The 23,587-nt window shown below is 44.4% G+C and overlaps 1 protein-coding gene across 1 annotated transcript; it reads right to left on the bottom strand.

Annotated features, from left to right (window-relative positions):
* Positions 1-2,526: 2,526 nt before the first annotated feature.
* LOC113434979 (serine protease 57) lies at positions 2,527-12,877 on the bottom strand. The gene is made up of 4 exons (XM_026698462.2): positions 12,715-12,877; positions 7,594-7,738; positions 4,267-4,527; positions 2,527-3,014 (listed from the first exon to the last, which is right to left on the bottom strand). The coding sequence occupies exons 1-4, from the start codon at positions 12,807-12,809 to the stop codon at positions 2,862-2,864; spliced, it is 654 nt and encodes a 217-aa protein (XP_026554247.2). The 5' UTR covers positions 12,810-12,877; the 3' UTR covers positions 2,527-2,861.
* Positions 12,878-23,587: the final 10,710 nt, after the last annotated feature.

Below are 23,587 nucleotides of genomic sequence, written 5' to 3'. Positions count from 1 at the left end.
GTTCTGGAGAACCGGTAGCAGAAATTTTGAGTAGTTTGGAGAACCGGCAAATCCTACCTCTGACTGGCCCCGCCCCCATCTCTTCTCTGCCTCCCGAATCCCAGCTGATTGGCTGGGTCTTCTTTGGTTGCCCTGCATAGGAGAACGGAGCTGGAAAGCAAGTTAGTGGGGTGGGGAGGGAATGGGATTTTACAGTATCCTTCCCCTGCCACGCCCACCAAGCCACGCCCACAGAACCGGTAGTAAAAAAAATTGAATCCCACCACTGGTACAGGGAGGCCTCGACTTACAATTGTTCATTTAGTGACCATTCAAATTTACATTGGCATTGAAAAAAGTGACTTATGACATTTTTCACACTTACGACCACTGCAGCATCCCCATGGTCACGTGATCAAAATTTGGACGCTTGGCAACTGACTTGTATTTATGACGGTTGCAGTGGCCCAGAATCATGTGATCCCCTTTGCAACCTTCTGGCAAGCAAAGTCAATTGGGAAAGCCAAATTCACTTAACAGCCGCAATGATTCACTTAATAACTGGGGCAAGAAAAATTGTACAATGCAACCTTTTAAGTGCGAAACTCATTTACCCAATGTCTCGCTTAGCAACATAAATGTTGGACTCAGTTGTGGCTGTAAGTGTGGGTGCTAGCAAGTTACAGGAGGAGAAAAACCCACCATCAATTGATAACACATAACAGATAATCAGAGTTGGAAGGGACCTTATAGGTCATCTAGTCCAACCCCCCGCCCAAGCAGGAGACCCTACACCAGTGGTGGCTAACCTTTTTTGGCTCCAGTGCCAATAATTGTGCACGCCCACCTGCCAGCACCTGGGAGGCAATGTGTGCTGCCCCTCCACACCCCTTGCATGTGGGTGCAGATCCCGTGCACCCCCCTCCGCCCCCTGCGCATGTACCTGACAATCAGCTGTTGGGCGGGGGTATGCACACACATGCGCAGTGGGGCTCTTCCGGGCGACCTCTTGGATGCCGGGGGAAATGGCTCTCTGTGCCACTTCCGGCATGCATGGTATAGGTTCGCCAACATGGCCCTACACCATTTCTGACAAATGGCAATCCAATCTCTTCTTGAAAGTCTCAAGTGATGGCGCTCCCACAACTTCCGAGGGCAACTTCTGTCTCATTGGTTGATTGTTCTCACAACTGGTACGGAAAGACATCAATATATACCCAATCTTCTATTTTTAAAAGGGGAAAGTTTAGGAATAACCAACCTTAACCACAGCAAAGAAGCTACTCAGAATATGAGAATCTCTCCATACAGCCCAGCCAATTTTTATAGGAATATGGAAGGAAAACAGAGGAACTCTTTGCAATGTCGTTATCGCCTGAATGCAGACTTACTCCGGATTTTTTTATTTTTAAGAGGCATTAGGTGCAGATGTTGAGTTTTAAGCAAAGACACGATAGCAATCTTCAAATATCTGAAAGGCTTTCATATGGAAAGCAGATTTGTCCTGTGTTGTTCAGTGGGGCAAGACTCAGGCTGGGCGAAGAAAATTGCGTGCTTAAACGCCATTTTTGGTTAAATTTTAGAACTTAACTTCCTAATATGGCATTTGCAAAACCTGAGGGCCCGAACGGCCTCTGTGCCCCCAAGACTGTTCCAATTACCTCTGAATACTCATTTTTTTTAACACCACAGAAGAGAAGTGTTATAAATACATGAGGAATCATCATACTAAGGGTGCTTAATATAACTTTTAATGTACATTTAAATTAAGTCAAAAGTAGCAAAATCATGTGTAGGCTGACTTCTTTATTATTTCTTTTCTTTTCTCTTTTAGCCTATTTTGTGTTTCTGGGGAATTTTGGTTTCAAGATGAAACGAAGAACAGTAACATTCCTTGTTAATATGCACCCCTAAAGACATGAAATTGTACCGTACCCAAGAACATGAGGGGAAAGGCCTGTGAAAAAGGGATGTGGTAATGCAGGGAGAGCTGTGAAAGACTGCTGGATGTTGGGATAATCAGCTCCAGATCTGCAAGGATTTTTAATTGTTCAGTGATTGCGATAGCTAGATGACTGCTCCCCATCCTCGACTCCAGGGTGGGGGAAATTGGTGGAAAATTCCAAGTTCTGCAGCTGGAATGGAGAAAGCATGAGGTCAGTAGGCCAGGAATTAGGCAGGGAAGGACTTGAACTTTACTCAACTGTTCCAAGATTCCTAACTGATTCATTATTGATTGTAAGTGGGTGAGTTGTTTGTAGTGCACTCCAGGGAGGAAGAGGAGGAAGTGGGGGAGGAGGGGGAGGAGGAAGACATGGAAGGAGGAGGAGGAGGAAGAGGAGGAGAAGAAGAAAGTGATAATAAAATGTATGAGAAGAGGAGGAGGAGGAAGACATGGAAGAAGGAGGAGGAGGAGGAGGAGGAGGAGGAGGAGGAAGAAGAAGAAGAAGAAGAAGAAGAAGAAGAAGAAGAAGAAGAAGAAGAAGAAGAAGAAGAAGACATGAAAGGAGAAGGAGGAAGAAGAGGAGGAGGAGAAGGAGGAGGAGGAGGAGGAGGAGGAGGAGGAGATGATTATAGCATTCTATAGATGTACATTATACTGCGCCCTTGATGAATTACATTTAACTATTCTATGGAAGCTGTCTTTAAAAATATCCAATTGTCAGTGTAACATCGACTTCTATTCTTCCAGATGTGTGATGAACACATCATCTAGACTAGAGCATCCCATCAATACGGCTGTGAATGGCTTGGAAATTTTGGGAATTGTAGACCTGGACAAAGCTGAATAAATCTGTTTCTCCTCTCCCACCAAACAAGTCAGCTTTTCTTTTTTGAAAAACTCACCTCAGACCCCACCCCCAGCCTTCCAAGACCACCAATCAAAAAGTCTGCAGCACGAAACGGATCCAGGGGATGTAATTGGCAATGCGGGTATAGACATCCGGAAAATGCCGATCACCGCATCTCTTTCCGTTGAAGGAGACGATGCCATGAACGTTTTTCCCGCACACTAAGGGGCCACCTGAGTCACCCTACAAAAGAAGGAAGATAGGGGTCAGGTATAGGGTCTCAGGAATGGCCCTTGGGCAGATGGGTTCAAGCAATATCCCCATGTCCCCCCCCCCACAATAACATGGTATTAAATATCAAATAATAATATTGATGACAGAAATGTCAAATCCAGTCTACACATCTGGTTGTGTCATGCCCCTGTTGGAGACTGGCTCTGAGGGACAGGAGGAACAGCTGACAGGGTGTGAAAGTGTGGCTCCGGAGGTTGTGGAGGAGGCTGGGGAAAGGCAGAGGCCGACTGGGCAGTCAGAGGAGGACCCAGGCCCATCCCCTCTCCATCCTAGGGCACGCAGGGAGGAGAGGATCAGGGAGAGACGTGGTCTACTGGGGAGGAGAGGGCCTTGATCCTCTTCATGGGCTGCAGCTGTGACAACTGCCTAAGAGGAAGGACATGCGTAAGGGCGAGTGCTGGAAACAAAGCGTGGAAATATCTCTAGTCTGTCCATTCTTAGCTGAGTTTGGCATCCTTCCCAATGTGTATTCTGATATCTGTGGACGTCTTCAAGCCCTTATTTTGCCTGGTTCCCTTAATTGCTTCAGTGTGGTTTGTGTTGTTTTTTCTAATTATAATTTATCGGCATTTTTAGTTTAAACGACATTTCCTCCTTTTTGCAACTGTTTGTGGGGGAGATTTTTTTGTTTCCGGTCAAGGATATTTGGAGCTTTGAAGCCACGCTAAAGGAATTAAAGGGACTTCACCTGTTTTTGTTCCTGTGTTGTTTTTGTATCCCACCCTGGGTCATCACAGGCTGTCTGTGTGACCAACCACAAAAATAGATTTGGTAACACCCAAGGACAGTAGAATCAAGGGAAAAGAATAAAAAAAAACCCAGATGGTAGAGAGGTAATGATTGGTATGGGTAGATTAGATCTTGCAAATTCCCTCCTATATTCATTCATTCATCATATTTATATAGGTAGTTCTCGACTTACAACAATTCTTTTGCTGTTTCCAGGGCAGCCCTGCAGGCCAGATCTAAACACCCTGCGAGCCAGATGAAGCTTGCAGGCCTTGAGTTTGACACCCCTGGTTTAAATCCCTCAACTTTTGTCCAATGGGCTGATGGACGACAGCACTAACCTTTTTTGTCAAGCACTGCCCCATGTTCACAATTTCACCCTCGCTGTGTTCAGTCTCTGACCAAACATGGCATATAATAAAACTCCTTAGCATTCTGAGTTTCTATTTTGGGAAGGCCGCCCCAGGCTCACCGAGCAGAAACCACGCAGGACGGCACTGGTGCTGGCTGCACAGACCATGCTCTTGGAGACGTGTCCTTGCCACGATTCGTTACAAGCCTTCCTGTCCACGATGGTTGTGTTGGCTTCCATGAGTTTGGTGGGGATGGTCGCATAATTTGAGATGTCCCCCCAGCCGAGAACATGGCATGTGAGTCCAGGGCAAAGATCAGTGTAGGCGTGAGGTAACTTGATCTTCCGGACGTTCTTATTGAAAATGGCGGATCTGTTCAACTGCAGACGGAGAGAAGAAGAAGAGATGGGCTGCTAAGGCCAGTGTTGCATTTTCAGCAATGATTCATCTGCAAAGCATGAATCACTTAACATGGAACAGAGGCAGTGGTGGTATTCAGCCAGTTTGCACCAGTTTGGGTGAACCGGTAGCAAGGGTTGGGTTTGAGTAGCCAAACCGGTAGTAACTTCTGGCTGGCCACACCCCCGACCCAGTATCCCTTCCCTACCCAATTGGTCCTTATTGTGCATGCACAACATCGCATGCCCAGTCACTCCTTAAGGTACTTTTTTTTCTTCCTGACAATCAGCTGTTCCTATGATCAGCTGTGCCGGGATTCCCCTCTCTGTCTTACTGCTTCGCCCAAGAGGCTTCCCTGAGGCTCAGGAAGGCAAATAATGGAGGGAGGGGCACAACACACACACACACACACACACACACACACACACACACACCATTTTTTGCCTTCCTGGGCCCCAGGGAAGCCTTCTGGGAGCAAAAACGCCCCTCCAGGAATTGGGTATGTCTAGTTTAATGAAAAGAAGGACTAGGGGGTGACATGATAGCCGTCTTCCAATATCTCAGGGATTACCACAAAGCAGAGGGGATCAAGCTATTATCCAAAGCAGGGATCCCCAACCACCAGGCCGCAGACCGGTACCAGTCCGTGGAACATTTCCTACCGGGCCACCAGTTTGCTGGGCTCCGCCATCTTGTTTTGATGAGAAAGTGCTTCCGGGTGAGCTTTTCCAGTTGGAAAGCGGCGTTTGGGTCCTGAAGGAATCCTCGCACCTTAGTTTCATCGAAGCGGGGGGCTTCGAACGAAACTAAGGCGCGAGGATTCTTTCAGCACCCAAGGCAAGGTGACCCGAGCGACCGTCCCGAAGCCGTCCCGAAGCGAAGCCCATCGACAAAGCTACAAAGGAGGAGTTGAAGGTGGCGGGGAGAAGCGGGGGACGGCTGGCTGGCCGGTCGCTCGGCTCGCCTTGCCTTGTCATACGTGCTGGTGCCGGTACCGGGCCGCGGATCATTTTGTGATGCCGGTACCGGGCCTTGGCACAAAAAAGGTTGGGGGCCACTGCTCCAAAGCACCAGAAGGCAGGACAAGAAGCAACGGATGGAAACTAATCAAAGAGAGAAGCAAGCTAGAACTAAAAAGTAATTTCCTGACAGTGAGAACAATCAATCAGCAGAAAAACTTAACTCCAGAGGCTGTGGATGCTCCATCACTGGATGTTTTTAAGAAGAGATTGGACAGGCATTTGTCTAATATGGTATAGAGTTGAAATAATAATAATAAAAAAAAACCCTTGTAGCTCAGGTTTTAGATTTTGGCAGTGGTTCGCTCTCCAAGCTTGTTTCAATTTAGTTTCTGAATGTTTCATTACCAGACTAGGTAACATAATCAGCAATAATTTATTCTCCGATTCCTCTGTTCCAAACGAACAACAAATCACATGACCAACTGACCACACTGGCACCCAAGACATTTATAAGCTAAAGAGGCCGAAAAGGGGCCATGCGGGGGCCCCGTGGGGTCTCCACGTGCCCCGTTTTGGCCAGCAGGGTGCTGCAGGATGCATCCAACTACAATGTTGATTTGGCCCTCAAAGAAATCCAGTTTGACACCCCTGATCCATGTAGTCCCACCGATTCCAACTCCTCCCTCACCATGTCGCTTTAGGCAACCCCAAACCATCGGAACAGAGTTTTCTCTGTTACTCTTGAAATATTCTTTTCCGGCAAAGTTACATAAATTTTGTTTGCGGTATTTTTATGGCCAGCAGTTTGTTCATGCAAAGTGATGCAAAAGGTTTGGAGAATTCTAGAGAGAAATGTTGAGGGGGAGCATTGCAGAAGCTGTTCAAAACAACCAAATGTCGGGCCACACCATCCAGATGTTGGCCATCTGACGTGTTCCTGATCTGTGAAGCCGTTAGCCATTTCCACCCTGCTGGAACTTAACTATATCATACTTTTGCCTCCAATTATTTTTTCCTTCTGGAAGCCAGGATCGCCCCCTGGTGTTTAATTTTTAATAAACAGAACAATGGACAAAACAGCCTCCCCCCACCTGGGTATTGATGAATTAATTATTTGGGGTTATGATAGTGTGTTAAGAATAGCGTTGTGAGGCTTTGGGTACCGAGAGACCGAAAATATATCTTGCACTGATGAACAACTAGAATTTCAGTCCTCGGTTTGTCTGAAATCTGAAGAACTTTTCCCAATCAAGCTTAGAAGACAAGAGCACATAGACAGATTAGTTGATCTAATTTGGTTTAAGGTAGCTTCTTAGATGCTTTTTTAAATTTGCCATTTATTCTGACTTCAGTAAGAAACTGGAATCTTACTTTATTCTGCGGCAGTGAATAACGGTTCAGCAAAAGTGCACATTTTTATTGGCCTTCAGTGTGACTCCTCGTGTCTCAACCACTTAGTTAAACCTTTTTAAAGCCATTGCTTTTGCAGATGAAAAGCAAGGTTTGTAACTGATCTGGCTGAGTAGGTTGTGCAAAAACCTTCCCTAAATTTAATACACGAGGCAAGGCAGATAAGGAAAGAGAAAGGAAGGGAAGGGAAAGGGAAGGCACGGAAGGGAAGGAAAGAAGGATGGAAGGAAAGAAAAAAGGAAGGCAGGAAGGCAGGAGGAAGCAAGCAAGCAATTGCAATGCAGCCTTCTCTAAGTGGTTTATAGTCAGCCTCTTGCCCCCAACAATTTTACTGACCTTGGAAGGATGGAAGGCTCAATCAACCTTGAGCTGCTCAGGTTTGAACTGCTGGCAGTTGGCAGAATTAGCTTGCAATACTGCATTCTAACCCTTAGGCCACCACGGCTCTTCCTTCTACCAAGGAAGGGAGGGGAGGGAGAAAGGAAGGAAGAGAAGAAGGAGGGAGGGAGGAAGTCCTGGCCTTAGGACCTTGCACAAAAGGTTAATATCCTTTAACTGAGACCTTTATCGGGAAACACTGTTCCTTTGCAACATGAGGTGGCAAAATCACATAACACCATTCTTCTTCCCCCATGATGTACCCAGACGGATGCCTGTTTCTCTGCCCACACTCACTTTGAGTAAACGGATGTCATTTTTCACTGTCTCAGCATTGAAAAGCGGGTGAGCGATGGAGTTCTGGATGCCAAAGATTTGCTGGGAGGCCTCCTGAGTCTTGAGCGAATGGGCCCCCAGGATGACGCGAAACTGTGAGGAGCGCCTGCCAGGATAAATGGGGAAAAGTTAGAAGCGGCAACGTTGATCCCTCCTGCACAAGACAATTTCCACGAGAAAAAACAAACAAACCCATAAGCTCTCTTTAGCTTTTGGGAAATACGGCAATGCAGGCAGTCCTCAATTTATGACCACAACTGAAGCCAAAATTTCTGTTGTTCAGTGAGACATTTGTTAAGTGGGTTTTGCCCCGTTTTACGACCTTTCTTGCCACAGTTGTCAAATGAATCACTGCAATTAATAAGTTAGTAACTTATTGAATAGAATAACAGACTTGGAAGGGACCTTGGAGGTCTTCTAGCCCAACCACCTGCCCAGGCAGGAAACCCTACACCACTTCAGACAAATAGTTTGCCAACATATTTTTAAAAACTTCCAGTGTTGGAGCATTCACAACTTCTGGAGGCTAGTTGTTCCGCTGATTGATTGTTCTAACTGTCAGGAAATTCCTCCTTAGTTCTAAGTTGCTTCTCTCCTTGATTAGTTTCTATCCATTGCTTCTTGTCCTGCCTTCAGGTGTTTTGGAGAATAGCTTGACTCCCTCTTCTTTGTGGCAGCCCCTGAGATATTGGAAGACTGCTGTCATGTCACCCCTAGTCAGGGGTGGGATGCTACTGGTTCTGCCTGGTTCTATAAAACCGGTAGCTCTGAAGAGCAGCAGACACAGAACCGGTTCTGTGTCTGCTGCTGTTTGGCCCGCCCACCTGCCCGGGCTCTTACCTGACCTTTATTTCCGGCTTTTTCAACCTCAGCTGCTTTGCTGAGGTTGGAAAAGCAGTAAAAAAGTGGTTTTTCAAATGCTGCGCGTCCACACGCAGCGCTTATCAGCTGTCCAGGAGGCACAGCTTTAGGTGTGTTACATGCGCGCGCATTCAACCGCTTAGTTAAACCTTTTTAAAGCATCACTTTTGCAGATGAAAAGCAAGGTTTGTAACTGAATAGGTTGTGCAAAAACCTTCCCTAAATTTAATACAGGAGGCAAGGCAGATAAGGAAAGAGAAGGGAAGGAACTGGTAGTAACACCGGTTGAATTCCACCCTTCCCCTAGTCCTTCTTTTCATCAAACTAGACATACCCAATTCCTGCAACCATTCTTTATATGTTTTAGACTCCAGTCCCTAATCGTCTCTGTTGCTCTTCTCTGCACTTTTTCTAGAGCCTCAACATCTTTTTTATATCGTGGTGACCAAAACTGGGTGCAGGATTCCAAGTGTGGCCTTACCAAAAGGCCTTATAAAGTGGTATTAACACTTCACGTGATCTTGATTCTATCCCTCTGTTTCATGTTAAGTGAATCTGGCTCCTCCATTGACTTTACTTGTGAGGAGGTTGCAAAAGAAGATGACACACGCTTGGGAGACAGCAACGATCCTAAATAGGAACCAGCTGCCAAGCACCTGAATTTTGATCACATGATCTTGAGGATGCTGCAAAGGTTGTAACTGTTAAAAATGGTCATAAGTCGCATTTTTCAGTGCCGTTGCAACTTTGAACGGTCATTAAATAAATGGTTGTAAGTCGAGGCTTACCTGTATATGCACACACTTATTTTCAAGTGGAGTTTGGCCCTTTAGTGAATTCACAGTCACGTTAGCCATAAACGTCAGCAGATCCAACAGCCCGACGTGCTTTACCCAAACAATCCAAGCTAAATTCTAAAAATCTATTCTATTTATATACACCCTTTAAAAAGTGGATTCATTTATACAGATAGTCCTCAACGTTATTTAGTGACCATTACAACAGCAATGAAAAAAGTGACTTATGACCAGTTTTCACACTTATGACGGTTGCAGCATCCCCCATGGTGACATGGTCAAAATTTAGACGCTTGGCAACTGACTCCTATTTATGACAGTTGCATTTTGCGACCTTCTGACAAGCAAAGTCAATGGGGAAAGCCGGATTTACTTAACCGAGTTACTAACTTAACTTCTGCAGTGATTCACTTATCCACGGGGGCAAGAAAGTTCGTAAAATGGGGCAAAACTTATTTAACAAATGTTTCACTTAGCAACAGAAATTTTGGGCTCAATTGTGGCAGCATCCCAGGGGTCACCTGATTAAAATCCAGGCCCTTGGTTACTGGCATCTATTTATGACCATTGCACTGTCGCCAGGGCGGGAGTGGGCTGCTACCGGTTCTCCCCGATTCGGGCAAACCCATAGCTAGTTTTATGGCTGGTTCGGTGAACCAGCAAATTCCACCCTTGGCTGGCCCTGCCCACCCATCCCACCCCTTCCAGAAATCCCTCCATAGATGTCAGGTAAATGCAGGATCCACGTAGAGGCTCAGGTTGGGTGGAAAACGCACCTTCCAGAGGCTCCGGAAGGCTCTGGAAGGCTCCGGAAGGCTCTGGAAGGCTCCGGAAGGTGGCCTAGTTGGCCTCCTGCACCACAGCAGGTGGAGGAGGCCATTTTTACCTTCCTAGAGGCTCGAGGAAAGCCTCCGGAGAGGGTGAAAATGCCCCCTGGTGCAGGAAGCTGACTAGGCCATGCCCACCATGGTCACGCCCATCCAGTAATCAGGCAAAGAACCGGTTGCTGATAGTTTTGAAGCGCACCCCTGCCTCTGAGTTGTGTAAACCCCATTTATAACCTTCTTACAAGAAAAGTCAACAGGGCAAGCAGATTTGCTTAGCAGTTGCATGATTCACTTAACAACTGCAGGGATTTGTTTAACCACTGACGCAAAAAAGGTCAGAAAATGAGGCACAACTCACTTAACTGTCTTGCTTTAGCCATGGAAATTTTGGGGTCCTTTGTAAGTCGAGAAGTGTCACTTGTGTCGGGGGCACCTGTGGTGGCCAAATGCTAAAGCAGGACTTCCCTCAGACCCTTCCTCTCCTTCCTTCCTTCCTTCCTTCCTTCCTTCCTTCCTTCCTTCCTTCCTTCTTTCTTTCCTCCCTCCCTCCTTCCTTCCGTCTTTCCTTCTTTTCCTTCTTTCCTTCCTCTCCCTCCTTCCTTCACTCCTTCCCTCCTTCCTTCCCTCTATCCTTCCTTTTTTCCTCCCTCTCTCTCTCCCTCCCTCCTTCCTTCGTTTCCTCCCTCTCTCCCTCCCTCCTTCCTTCCTTCATTTCTTCCCTCCTTCTTTCCTCCCCCCTCTCCTTCCCTCCTTCCTTCCTTTTCTTCTTTTTCCTTCCGCTTCAGTCTTCTTTCTTCTTCCTTCCCTTCTTCCCTTCTTCCCTTCTTTTTCCTTCCTTACTCCCTTCCCATCTTCCCTTCTTTTCCTTTGTCTTTCCTCTTTCCCTTTCTCCTTGGATTCTCAAATGCAAAAGGAGAAGCATCTCTCCTTTTGTTTTGTTTTGTTTTAAGTTTTCTTTTGCTAGCCCTCTGCCAGCCAAAACGGAGCTTGGGAGGGCCATGCACATATCCGGCCCACAGGCCTTGAGTTTGACACCCTAGTTCTAGATGTTCTCAGATGATCTGGTACGAATTGGAACTCCAATCCAGCTGACTTTGCATGCAGGCTTACTGGAGAATAATGCCCTTGAGAGGGAACAATCTGATCTGTTTGTCATCTAGTTGCAACACACCACACTGGCTGTTATTGGTAGAAGAGAATATTTGTAGCTCAGGGTTGAGTTGTGGGGTCCTTGGTGGTGCTCTCTGAGCTTGGCTGTTTGCCCAAGGAGCTGAGGAAGGATGGAGTCTATCATCTGCACCTCCATAACTGTCTGGTTTGGTTCTGCAACCCAACAAGACAGACATAGATTACAGAGGATAATTAGGACTGCAGAAAAAACAATTACTACCAACCTGCCTTCCATGGAGGACCTGTATACTGCACGAGTCAAAAAGAGGGCTGTGAAAATATTTACAGACCTCTCACATCCCGGACATAAATTGTTTCAACTCCTTCCCTCAAAACGACGCTATAGAGCACTGCACACCAGAACAACTAGACACAAGGACAGTTTTCCCCCGAACGCCATCACTCTTCTAAACAAATAATTCCCTCAACACTGTTCAACCATTTACTAAGTCTGCACTACTATTACTATTAATCCTCTCATCACTCCTTATCGCCCATCCCCTCCCACTTGTGACTGTATGACTGTAACTTTGTCGCTTGTATCCTTATGATTTATATTGACGGTTTCTTAGTATGATTTGACTGCTTATTGTACCCTGTGACTATGATTAAATGTTATACCTTATGATTCTCGACTCTTGATGAATGTATTTTTATTTTTTTCTTCTGTATGCTGAGAGCATTTGCACAAAGACAAATTCCTTGTGTGTCCAATCACACTTGGTCAATAAAGAATTCTATTCTATTCTATTCTATTCTATTCTGTTCTGTTCTGTTCTGTTCTATTCTATTCTCTATTCTCTGCAGATGTTTCATGACCCAACTAGGCGGGGTGTGATTCAAATTTTTTAACAACCGATTCTGTGGGGGTGGCTAAGTGGGTGTGGCTAGGTGGGCATGGCCATGTGACTGGGAAGGCATGGCTTCTTATTATTTTTGCAGCACCCTCCCAATTTTGGGGGCCTTCTGGGCTTCAGGGAAGCTTCCTGGGGGGCGTTTTTGCTCCCAGGAAGCTTCCCTGAGGCCCAGGAAGGCAGAAAATGGAGCGGCCCCTCCATTTTTTTGCCTTCCTGAGCCTCAGGGAAGCCTCTTGGGTGAACCAATAAGACAGTGAGGGGAATCCCGGCACAGCTGATCATAGGAACAGCTGATCGTCGGGAGGGGAAAAATACCTTAAGGAGTGACTGGGAGGGGAAGAACGCAGTCAGCGACGTCACGCATGGGCGCTAAGGGCTGACTGGGAGAGAAGGGGAGGGGCAGGTGAAGAGGGGCGGGGCCAGCCAGGGGCACGGTTTGCTGGTTCTCAGAACTGTGCAGAATCACAACAACCGGTTCTAGAGAACCAGCCCGAACTGGTAGAATCCCACCCCTGCAACTAGGTAACATCATCAGTGCTAGAGTGAGGAATGGGGTAAGTTCTTCCTTACTTGGGAATCACACAATGAGCTGCTGTCATCACCCATCTTCGTCTCAACAAGAACCCACCGCAAATGTGTTTGTTCTCATGTTGGATGGAGGCCATAAAGGGCCTAGAATGGGGTGTCACTTCCTTGCCTCCGATGACCCACGTTCTCCGGATCTCAGCAGCAAAACAAAGACCTACACAAAGAAGCACAATGGGAGGAAGTGATTGACTAAGGACTAAGCTACCTAGTCCCCAAATAAAGGGAATAAAGAGTCATTCCTGTCTAGAACCGTGGTGGCGCAGTGGTTAGAATGCAGTATTGTAGGCTATTTCTGCTGACTGCCGACTGCTGGCAGTTTGTGTCTCATTAGCTCAAGGTTGACTCAGCTTTCCATCCTTCCGAGGTGGGTCAAATGAGAACCCAGATTGTTGGGGGCAAGAGGCTGACCCTGTAAATCACTTAGTGAGGGCTGTAAAGCACTGTGAAGCGGTATGTAAGTCTAACTGCTATTGCTATTGCCGTACAATGTCAACTCAAAAATATTTCTCTGGTCTTTTAGAGTTGTCAGCAGAAAGGGAGTGGGGTAAGCAATGCATACCTGAAATATTTCCATAGATAATTGCTAGGCGGCCAAAGCTTTTGGCACATAAGATTATTACTGGAGTGCATGATGGATGACTCTTGGCTATGGATGTGTCCCATTGGAGAATATACATCCAGGGGGTGGGGGAAGACCGAGGTCAAGGGAGAAATGAATGATGTGTCTCAGAGTCAGCTGCACCCAGGTAATGCCGACTTGTTCACTCCTAATAAATGATTTTCTTTTAACTCTGAGAGATGCCGCTCAAGACTCATGATTTGAATGGGGGTGGATTGTTGGAGCCCTGACATACAGTATATGTAGTCCATGTTGCTATGACCTGAATGTACCAAGATTAGAAACACTGCTTCTTTATGCAAAGATTATTTCTGTGTCCTGTCTGAGTGGCACGGAGTTCAAACTGGTGATAAGTCACTTTTTTCAATGCCATCGAAATTTTAAACAGTCATTAAATGAATTGTTGTGAGCCGTGGTGCTGCAGTGGTTAGAGTGCAGTACTGCAGGCTACTTCTGCTGACTGCTGGCTGACTGCAATTTGGCAGTTCAAATCTCACCAGGCTCAAGGTTGACTCAGCCTTCCTTCCTTCCGAGGTGGGTAAAATAAGGAGCCAGGTTGTTGGGGGCAAGAGGTTGACTCTAAACCACTTAGAGAGAGCTGTAAAGCACTGTAAAGCAGTATATAAGTCTAAGTGCTATTGCTTTTGTTGTAAGTTGAGGACTACCTATACAAAATGCTCCAGATAAACCCTCAATATCTTGGCATAGAACAGAATGGATCTCTCCTCACAATCAAAATGTTTACAACCCATCTATTTGGGCAATCTAAGATTAGGTTTTTAAGCAATTACATCAGGTTGCTTCCTCATGGTCAAATTTGTGATTTGTGGTGAAACCTAAATTGTTTTTTTTAATGTATTACTAAAGCTGAATCTCCTACATCAGTGTTTCTCAACTAGAGCAGTTTCAGATATGTGGACTTCAATGTATAAAATTTCCCAGCCAGCCCTACTAAAGGACCATCCGTTTTTTAAAATGAAATGTTAGCAATAATACTCAGATAACATAAAACAGTTTGGTTAAGGACCCAGACCAGAAAGAGGGAGACCTTGAGTTCAAGTCCTGCCTTAGGCATGAAAGCCAGCTAGGTGACTTTGTCCTTCTCTCTGAGCCCAACCTATCCACCCACCCGCCACTCACAGGGTTGTTGTTGTGATGAGGAAAATAAGAGGAGGAAGGTATATCGGATATGTCCAATGCCTGGAGACATTTGTTATAAAAATAAAGGCAGGATACAAATAAAATAAAATAAAATAAACGATATTCTGAATCTAACGAACAGAAATGTTAGTTTTACCTGCCTGGAACAGGACCCAAAGTACCAGCCTGGTCTTCAGGAGCCGTAAGTCTGCTCTCCCCATCTTTTTGAGATCCAGAGAACAATCTGCCAGCCTCTTCAGCCTTAAAGATGTGGCGTGTTGCCCAATGAAAAAGTGAAATAAAGGAAGCCTCCTTCAATTTTTGGAACACGCTTATAGCAGCAAATCCTTTGAGTGGGGCTTGAGTGTGTCATGCAATGGGTGGTTGGTAACCTACCTGGGTCTGCTACAACTGCTCGGGAGTTACTCAAGCAGTTAGCTGGTGTGGTTTCTTTGGGTAACCCCTTCCCTAAAAGGCTTGTAGTAAAGAGGAAGAAGCAACTACCATATGCTGGATTTACAATTTCAATCAAGGAAGGATCGGGGTAGATAAGCCACTTTTACTTCTGCATCCGTGATGCAAGAACTTTGATCTGGACGGCCCGTGGCACGTAGGAATTTGGCCAACTGGTCTTACAATATCAGAAAGACTCACCGGTCTCTTAGACTTCTTCAAAATTGGATGAGTCATCGTGGCTGCATTGGAAGGACATCTGAGATGCTGTCCAACTTGGCCCAAGCATCCAAGCGACCAAGATTTGCCACATGAGAAACCAAGGTGGGTCTAGTTGTCTTGGTATTGAATGAATATTGCGTCCAGTTTTGGTTGCCACGATATAAAAAAAGGTGCAGAGACCCTGGAAAGAGTGCAGAGAAGAACAATAAAGGTGCCATTACAAGACTGGAGGCTAAAACATATGAGGAATAGTTGCAGGAATTGGATATGTCTCATTTAATGAAAAGAAAGAGTAGGGGGTGACATGATAGCAGTCTTCCAATATTTGAGGTTCTGTCACAAAGAAAGAGGGGTAACATCAACCTATTCTCCAAAGCACCTGAAGGCAGGACAAGAAAGAACGAATGAAAACGAATCAAAGAGAGAAGCAACCTAGAACTAAGGAGAAATTTCCACACAGTGAGAACAATTAGTGGAACGACTTGCCTCCAGAAATTGTAAATGTTCCAACACTGGAAGGATTTTAAGAAAAGATTGGACAACTATTTATTTGAAATGATATAGAGTTTCCTGACTGAACAGGAGGTTGGACTAGACAATCTTCAAGGTCCCTTCTAACTCTGCTGTTGCATTTTCTCTTTTTCTTTAATTAAAAAGAGGTTTAAAAAGATATAATGGAACCTCCAGAAGTAAATAAGTTACAAGTACATTAAATCACATCAGCAAGACTTTTAGTGTATTAATAGTTTGTAAAAAAACACAAAAATAAATTGTCTGATCTATCACATTTATACATAAGAGGTATATAATACTTTTGTATGTACAATATTTTAATATTAACAGTCTTTAAAAGGTGCAGCAAATACACAAAAGGCAATTTCTGCTCATTTGTTAAAATAAAAGCTCTATATTAAAAGCATTTATACAATAATTACAAGAAAACAAGACTGTTTCTGTACTGTACATTAAGAAAACCAGCATTAAATACAGACTAAAAAACTTATACTAAATTTGAACATCTGAAGGATAACATGAAACGTAAATATGCAACTAGATTTTCTTTCAACAAAGCATATTGCTTACTCTGCTTACTCTGCTGTTGCATTTTCTCTTCAGAATTTCATGGTGCTTTCCAACATTAGATTCATCTCAAGCCCCGTTGTCTGATGCCAGCATCTTGCTGCCTCGTGATGATCTGATTTATGACTGTCATGACTTATGACCCTAATTGGCAGGCTTTGTTATGGTCATAAATTGAGGACTACCCAAGTGCAGGTCGGCCCAAGCACACTTTTTGTGTGTGCACAGTTTTTCCACTGTAGTATTTGTTGACGATGTCAAGAAATTTAAACAGTGGGGGTGTTTTCCTTTCCCCCATATGTTCTCCTTTCCAGTTGTCCACGTTCTCCTTTACCAGTTGAGATATCTCATAACTTTAGATGAAAAGGGCACTAGTGAGCGACCTGTTCCAAGTAAAACTGCCATGATTTCCATTTACTGCTTAAATAGGAGCTGAGAGTCCAGGAAGAGTAAACCCGTTTTTTCCCCCAAAAGTGCTTTTTCAAGGAGGCAACTGGATTTTCTTGTTTTTTCTTTTGAAGACGTTTCACTTTTCATCCAAGAAACATGTTCAGCTCTGACTGGATGATGATGAAACGGAAGGGTTTATATTCCTTGCAGACAGCTGGTCATTTGCATCCTTCTAGAGCAGGGGTGTCCAACCTTGGCAACTTTAAGACTTGTTGACTTCAACTCCCAGAATTCCTCAGCCAGCTGGCTGAGGAATTCTGGGAGTTGAAGTCCACAAGTCTTAAAGTTGCCAAGGTTGGACACCCCTGTTCTAGAGAGTTGTTGAGGCCACTTGGAGGTTCATCTGAGGGTGACCTGAGTGGTGCTCCTGGTTCCTGTAGTCTGCAATTTTTCCTCTGGAAATTCATTCCTACTCCCACACCATTCAAAGGGTGTTCAGCCCAAATTGTATAGCTAAAGATCTGTAGGGATTTTCAGTCCTCCAGAGGATGGTTGTCCCCAAGGTGCTTTTTTCAGGAGGTGACCCTGAGGATCCAGACAAACCTCCAAGTGCTTCAACGACCCTCTAAAAGGATGCAAATGACCAGCTGCATGCAAGGAATATAAATCCTTCCATTCCTCACTATCCTGTCAGAGCTGAAGAAGCTTCTTGGAGGAGAAGAGAAACGTCTTCAAAAGAAAAAACAAGAAAGTCCAGTCGCCTCCTGAGAAAGCACCTTTGGGACAACCTGGATGACCTGGATGACTGAGAATCTCTACAGACTTTCCCTCTTCACTTTCTTGGGGGGAGGACCAGCAGACCCCCATCAAGAATCAAACATGATCCAAGATGGTTGGCACCATGGTATTTCATTTGGAGCTTTGATCACACTGTGGTGGCTCCAGTCAGGGTTTTAGAACCTTTCCTGTAGTGGGGTGAGTTGATGAAAGGAAACATTGGCTGAAAGGACAGTCCTCGATATACAATCGTTTGTTTAGCGACCGTTCAAAGTTACAATGGTACTGAAAAAGTGACTTAGGACTGTTTTTCACGCTTATGATCCTTGCAGCATCACCATGGTCCCGTGATCAAAATTTAGCGGTATTGTTGCATTTCATAATTGTCTCTGGGTTGAAAAATACCCAAAGTCACTTTTTGTAAATATATATATATGGGTTATGTATTTTGGGGGGTCAGTTTTTTAAAACTTTTCCCTTTTATCCCTTCCCCCTTTCCCCCCCTTTATATTAATTTGTGTTTATTGTTTTCCTCAATACACACACACATACATTTATACACACACATATACACATAAATTTATACACATACACACACACACACACACATAGCCCTAGCATGATTTTTCTGGATGCTTGTAATATAAGCCTTACCCCCCCACCCAAAATAAGCCCCAGTTAAGATCATCAGCCAGATGGACGCATTTAGTACCGTATGACCTAACCGTAAAATAAGCCCTAATGCATCTTTTGGAGCAAAAATAAGACCCGGTCTTATTCTCATTCTCTCTCTCTCTCTCTCTCTCTCTCTCTCTCTCTCTCTCTCTCTCTCTCTCTCACACACACACACACACACACACACACACATCTGGATACACCTTCTAGCCTCCTCTTTGGCCTGAGAAAAGAGGAGTGGAAGTGACATTAAATTTCAGTACGCCGAAGCCTGAACTTATTTTAATGCACCCTTTGGGTCCCCCAGCCACGTACATCTCAGCTTTCAAAAGCTCAAAGACACCCAGCCCCCCAACAAGGAAAAAACCTGGCAGAGTGAACTAAAAAAGAAAGATATAAACCAGCTCTTGAAACCGGAGACCTGGGGATTTCTATAAGGGCCATCTCTGAAAGTAGATGAGACTAATGGACTATAGGTCTGCTCTCCTATCTCATGGTTCAATCTCTTCCTCATTCTGCTGTAGCTTGAGGAAATATCTCCTGCCTGGAGATCGAGACATCTGGAGTGCAGCCCGTTGAGAAGATCAACCGCTATCTTCACTTTATTTTCCGGAGCATTTCCTGCACTGTTGAAAGCCATGAAGATGGGTTTTTCTTATCATCATACTCTTTGCACGAAAGGGATGTCATAACATCCAACATGTCCAGCAATATGTCCAACACATGCGATGGAACCAGTTTTGAAGTTGCTTGCATTTGAGCCTCCACAGTGAGGGATCATCCTGGGGCAGCTCCAGTTTATCTTCACAGTAACCTTGAGAAGACTCGGTTTTGATTTGATGGCTTAAACTCACTAATAAATCCAACAGATAACAGATAATCGGAGTTGGAAGGGACCTTGTACCCTCAGATAATCAGAGTTGGAAGGGACCCAAGCAGGAGACCCTACACCATTTCTACAGATGGGAGTCCAACCTCTTCTTGAAAGTCTGAAGTGATGACGCTCCCACAACTTCTGAGGGCAACTTCTGTTCTCCTCCTCTGCTGTCCTGTTCTTTTGTCTTCCATCTTTTTTTGAATGCTCTTTGGTTGATTGTTCTATCAGAAAGTTTCTCCTTATTTCCGGGTTGAATCTCTCCTTGTTCAGTTTCTATCCATTATTCCTTGTCTGGCCTTGGGGTGTCTTGGAAAATAGCTTGACCCCTTCCTCCTCTCTATGGCAGCCCCTCAAATATTGGAACACTACTATCGTGTCTCCCCTGGTCCTTCTCTTCACTAGACTAGCCAGGCCCAGTTCCTGCAACTGTTCTTCATACGTTTTAGTCTCCAGTCCCCTCATCATCTTGGTATATATCTTTATCTTAGTATAGATCTTTATCTATATTAACCAGATCTTCCCAGGCAAAATTAAACATGCTAATCAACCCTGACAGTCCTTTGGAAGGATAGATGCTGAAGCTGAAGCTCCAATATTTGGGTCACCAAATGAGAAGAAAAGACTCACTGAAAAAGACCCCAATGTTGGGAAAAATGGGAGGCAAAAGAAGAGGACAGCAGAGGAGGAGATGGTTAAATAGCATCATCAACAGAATGAACATGAATTTGGGGAAACTCTGAGGCAATGAAGGACTGGGGGCTTGATGTGCTATATAGTCCATGGGGTCGCGAAGAGTCAGACACAATTTAGCAACTGAACAAAAACAAACCATGGCTACTTCCTTGTTTTGGGGTAGTTAGCCGAATGTAAGGAACATCAGTTATAAGTTCCTTTTTGACCGAGGTGTGAAACTATTGGCTCTTGTTGCCTATAGCTGGGGGATTTGTGCAAGAGAAATCTTTGTAATCAATTACGGTAAAAAAAAAATGTGGACTTTCTAGGTCAATGTTTCTCAATCTCAGCCATGTTAAGATGGGTAAAGTTCAATTCCCAGAATTCCCCCAGCCAGCATTCTGGGAATTGAAGTCCACCCATCCTAGCGTGACTGAGATTGAGAAACACCGCTCTAGGAAGTAGGATTGGCAATCCTGTTAAAATTTATTTATTTGTGTATTTTTTTATTTATATCCCACCTTTATTATTCTTATAAATAACTCAAGGCAGTGAACACACACAATATGCGTTCCTCCTCTAATTTTCCCCACAACAACAGTCCTGTAAGTGGGATTGAGAGAGGTCACCCAAGCAGCTTTCATGCCTAAGGCAGGATTAGAACTCACCACCTCCTGGTGTTTGGCCTAGTCACCCATTTGGCTTTCATGTCTATGGCAGGACTAGAACTCACCACCTTCTAGTGATTGGCCCAAAGTCATCCAGCTGGCTTTCATGCCTAAAGCAGGACTAGAACTCACCATCGCCTGTTGATTTGCCCCAAACCACTCAACCAGCTTTCATGCCTAAGGCAGGACTAGAACTCACCACCTCCTGGTGATTGATCCAAAGTAACCCGGTTGGCTTTCATGCTAAGCCAGGACTAGAAATCACCATTGCCTGGTGATTGATCCAAAGTAACCCATTTGGTTTTCATGCCTAAGGTAGGACTAGAACTCACCATCTCCTAGTGATTGGCCCAGTCACCCAGCCAGCTTTCATGGGTAGGGCAAGACTAGATCTCACCATCTTACCTGGTTCTTTAATCATTACATCATATTGGCAAATAGATCACGATGTCTCAAGCACTTCAATTTACTCCTGTGGCATTGACAAAAAAATTCTTTTAAGACTATAATTTCAAGGCTCTTCTGTACGATGGTTGAACAAGTCGTGTCTATTTGATATGGATTGTGATCAAATCCAGGGCCTCAAACTCTTTTCAACAGACCTTTTCATTCTGGGACTTCATCCCCGCCCCAAGTCTCTTTCTTCCCAAAAAAACCAACTTCAGAAAAATTAACTTAAAATAGACCATTTTTATGTTCATGAATCCCTGGAAAACAAATGTTTCATGGCTTTTCAGGCTGAGAAATGGAACAAGGAAACTTTTGGGTGCAAAACTGTTTGTTTGTTTATTAATTATGTATTATACCTTTCCTTCAAGATCTCAGGGCAGCATACTTATTACTCTGTCATTTGGTATTTGACACACCAACCTTATAAGGTAGGATTGTTTACTAACTATTGTATCCTCCCCACAAAGAAGGTTTGTTTGTGTGGTTATTCAGGTCAGAAGCATCACAATTAAAATAAAGCATACTATATGACATAAAGAAAGAAGGTCATATTGAATTAAAACTTTTGTGGCCAGAGAAGTTCTGTTTATAATCTTTGGAAAACAGGAACTTTTCTAACCAGGAATTTAATTTTTAATTCACAGCTTTGGCGTCTTTTGATGCAAGCCTCTTTCTAAATAGACATGCCTAAGATTAGACCAGTACAATTTAACTAAAAGAAATATAATTTAACCAACACATTAAAAAAAAAGTTAAAGCAATACTGCAATAGGAGCCATTTTTAACTGGCAGATTTTATCTATTCTTCCTGAGTTAAAAAAAAAACATACGCAATGAAACATTTTTTGAATGAGCATGCAAAGAATTGCATCACTCCAGTTTCCTGCTTGTTCAGCTCAAAATGTCCTATTGGCTGATTGCCTAAAAAGAAGAGCTTCATTAAAAATACTAAAAAAACCTAAAAATAGATTTTATCATCCTTCTTTTATTATGTCCCCCAAATAAAAGGGAAAGGATGTGAAAAGTAGAATATGTCGTATAAGAATACAGGTAGTCCTCGACTTAAGGCAATAGGAATTGGAAAATTTGTTGTTAAGTGAATAACAGAATGAAAGAGTTGTAAGGACCTTGGAGGTCTTCTAGTCCAACCCCCAGTTAAACTGCTGTTGTTAAGCAAGGCATCACATGACCACGACTTGTGATCTTATCTACCAAGTTCCCCACTAACTTCGTTTACTGGAAGCTGGCTTGATCACAAATGGTGACCACTTGACCACTGGGTGCTGTAACCATTATAAAGGCAAAATGGTTGCCAAGCCTCCAAATCATGATCACGTGACCGCAGAAATGCAGCAACGGTTATAAGTGTGAGGACCAATCATAAATCACTTTTTTCAATGCAGTTCTAACTTCAAATGTTAAAATAGTTGTAAGTTGAGGATTAAAAGTAGGTCTTCAACTTACAACCACAATTGAATGCCAAATTTCTGTTGCTAAGCAAGACAATTGTTAAGTGAATTCCACCCCATTTTACGACTTTTCTTGCCACAATCAGTGCAGTCCAGTGGTGAGATTCAAATTTTTTTGACTACCGGTTCTGTGGGCGTGGCTTGATGGGCGTGGTGTGCCTTGGTGGGCGTGGCAGGGGAAGGTTACTGCAAAATCCCATTCCCTCTCCACTCCATTAACCTGTGCAGGGCAACAAAAGGAGACCCAGCCGATCAGCTGGGACTCAATGGGAGGCAGAGAATAGATGGGGTTGGCGGGGCCAGTCAGAGGTGGTAGTTGCAGGTTCTCCGAACTACTCAAAATTTCCACTACTGGTTCTCCAGAACTGGTCAGAATCTGCTGAATACCCAACTCTGGTGCAGTCGTTAAGTTAGTTACACAGTTGTTTAGTGAATCCGGCTTCCTCACTGACTTTGCTCATCAGAAGGTCACAAAAGACGATCACATGATCCCGGGACACTGCAACCGTCATAAATACATGCCAGTTGCCAAACACCTGTCAGAAAGTTTCTCCTTATTTCCAGGTTAAATCTCTCCTTGTTCAGTTTCCATCCATTATTCCTTGTCTGGCCTTCGGGTGCTTTAGAAAATAGCATGACCCCCCCTCTTCTCTGTGGCAGCCCCTCAAATATTGGAAGACTGCTATCATGTCTCCCCTGGTCCTTCTCTTCACTAGATTAGCCAGGCCCAGTTCCTGTAACCGTTCTTCATATGTTGTAGTCTCCAGTCCCCTCATCATCCTGGTTGCTCTTCTCTGCACTTTTTCTAGAGTCTCAACATCTTTTTTATAGTGTGGTGACCAAAACTGGATGCAGTACTCTAGGTATGGTCTTACTAAGGCTTTATAGAGTGGTATTAGTACCTCACTTGATCTCGATTGTATCCCTCTGTTAATGCAATTTAGGATTGCATTAGCTTTTTTGGCGGCGGCTGCACACAGCTGGCTCATATTTAACTGGTTGTCCACTAAGACTCCAAGATCCCCCTCACAGCTACTGCTATTGAGCCTGGTTTCACCCAGTCTATATGTGTACTTTTGGTTTTTCTTGCCTAAGTGTAGGACTTTACTTCTGTTTTTTTCACTGCATCCTGAGGCAAAATTTACTGATCTCTCCCCAGGGTGAGGTCCTATCTGAGGGGGATCTTAACTTGATTCCTGCTAAAGATTGTTTTCTGGGGCACCGAAGGATGCTTCAGCCAAAATCTAAGAGCTAATATCCATAAAAGAAGATATGGAGAAGCACATGGCATGGTGGAGAGATGTTTCCCAGGGATGATGAGTGTAGCTGTGCTTCTAATGGAGACGGCGTGACTCATAAACCC

The sequence above is a fragment of the Pseudonaja textilis genome, chromosome 1, assembly GCF_049901715.1.
Source record: "Pseudonaja textilis isolate UNSWEBS1 chromosome 1, rPseTex1.2, whole genome shotgun sequence".
Taxonomy (NCBI): Eukaryota; Metazoa; Chordata; class Lepidosauria; order Squamata; family Elapidae; genus Pseudonaja; species Pseudonaja textilis.
Note: the sequence above shows the minus strand (reverse complement) of the source record. Positions and strands in the feature narration are given on the sequence as shown.

Excerpts from the sequence above, each read along its gene's own strand:
- LOC113434979 (XM_026698462.2), bottom strand. The coding sequence starts at position 12,809 with ATGGCCTCCATCCAACATGAGAACAAACACATTTGCGGTGGGTTCTTG. Across the intron at positions 4,528-7,593 it reads ATGACATCCGTTTACTCAAA|TTGAACAGATCCGCCATTTT; the intron begins GTGAGTGTGGGC and ends CTCCGTCTGCAG. Across the intron at positions 3,015-4,266 it reads TCCTGCGTGGTTTCTGCTCG|GGTGACTCAGGTGGCCCCTT; the intron begins GTGAGCCTGGGG and ends CTTCTTTTGTAG.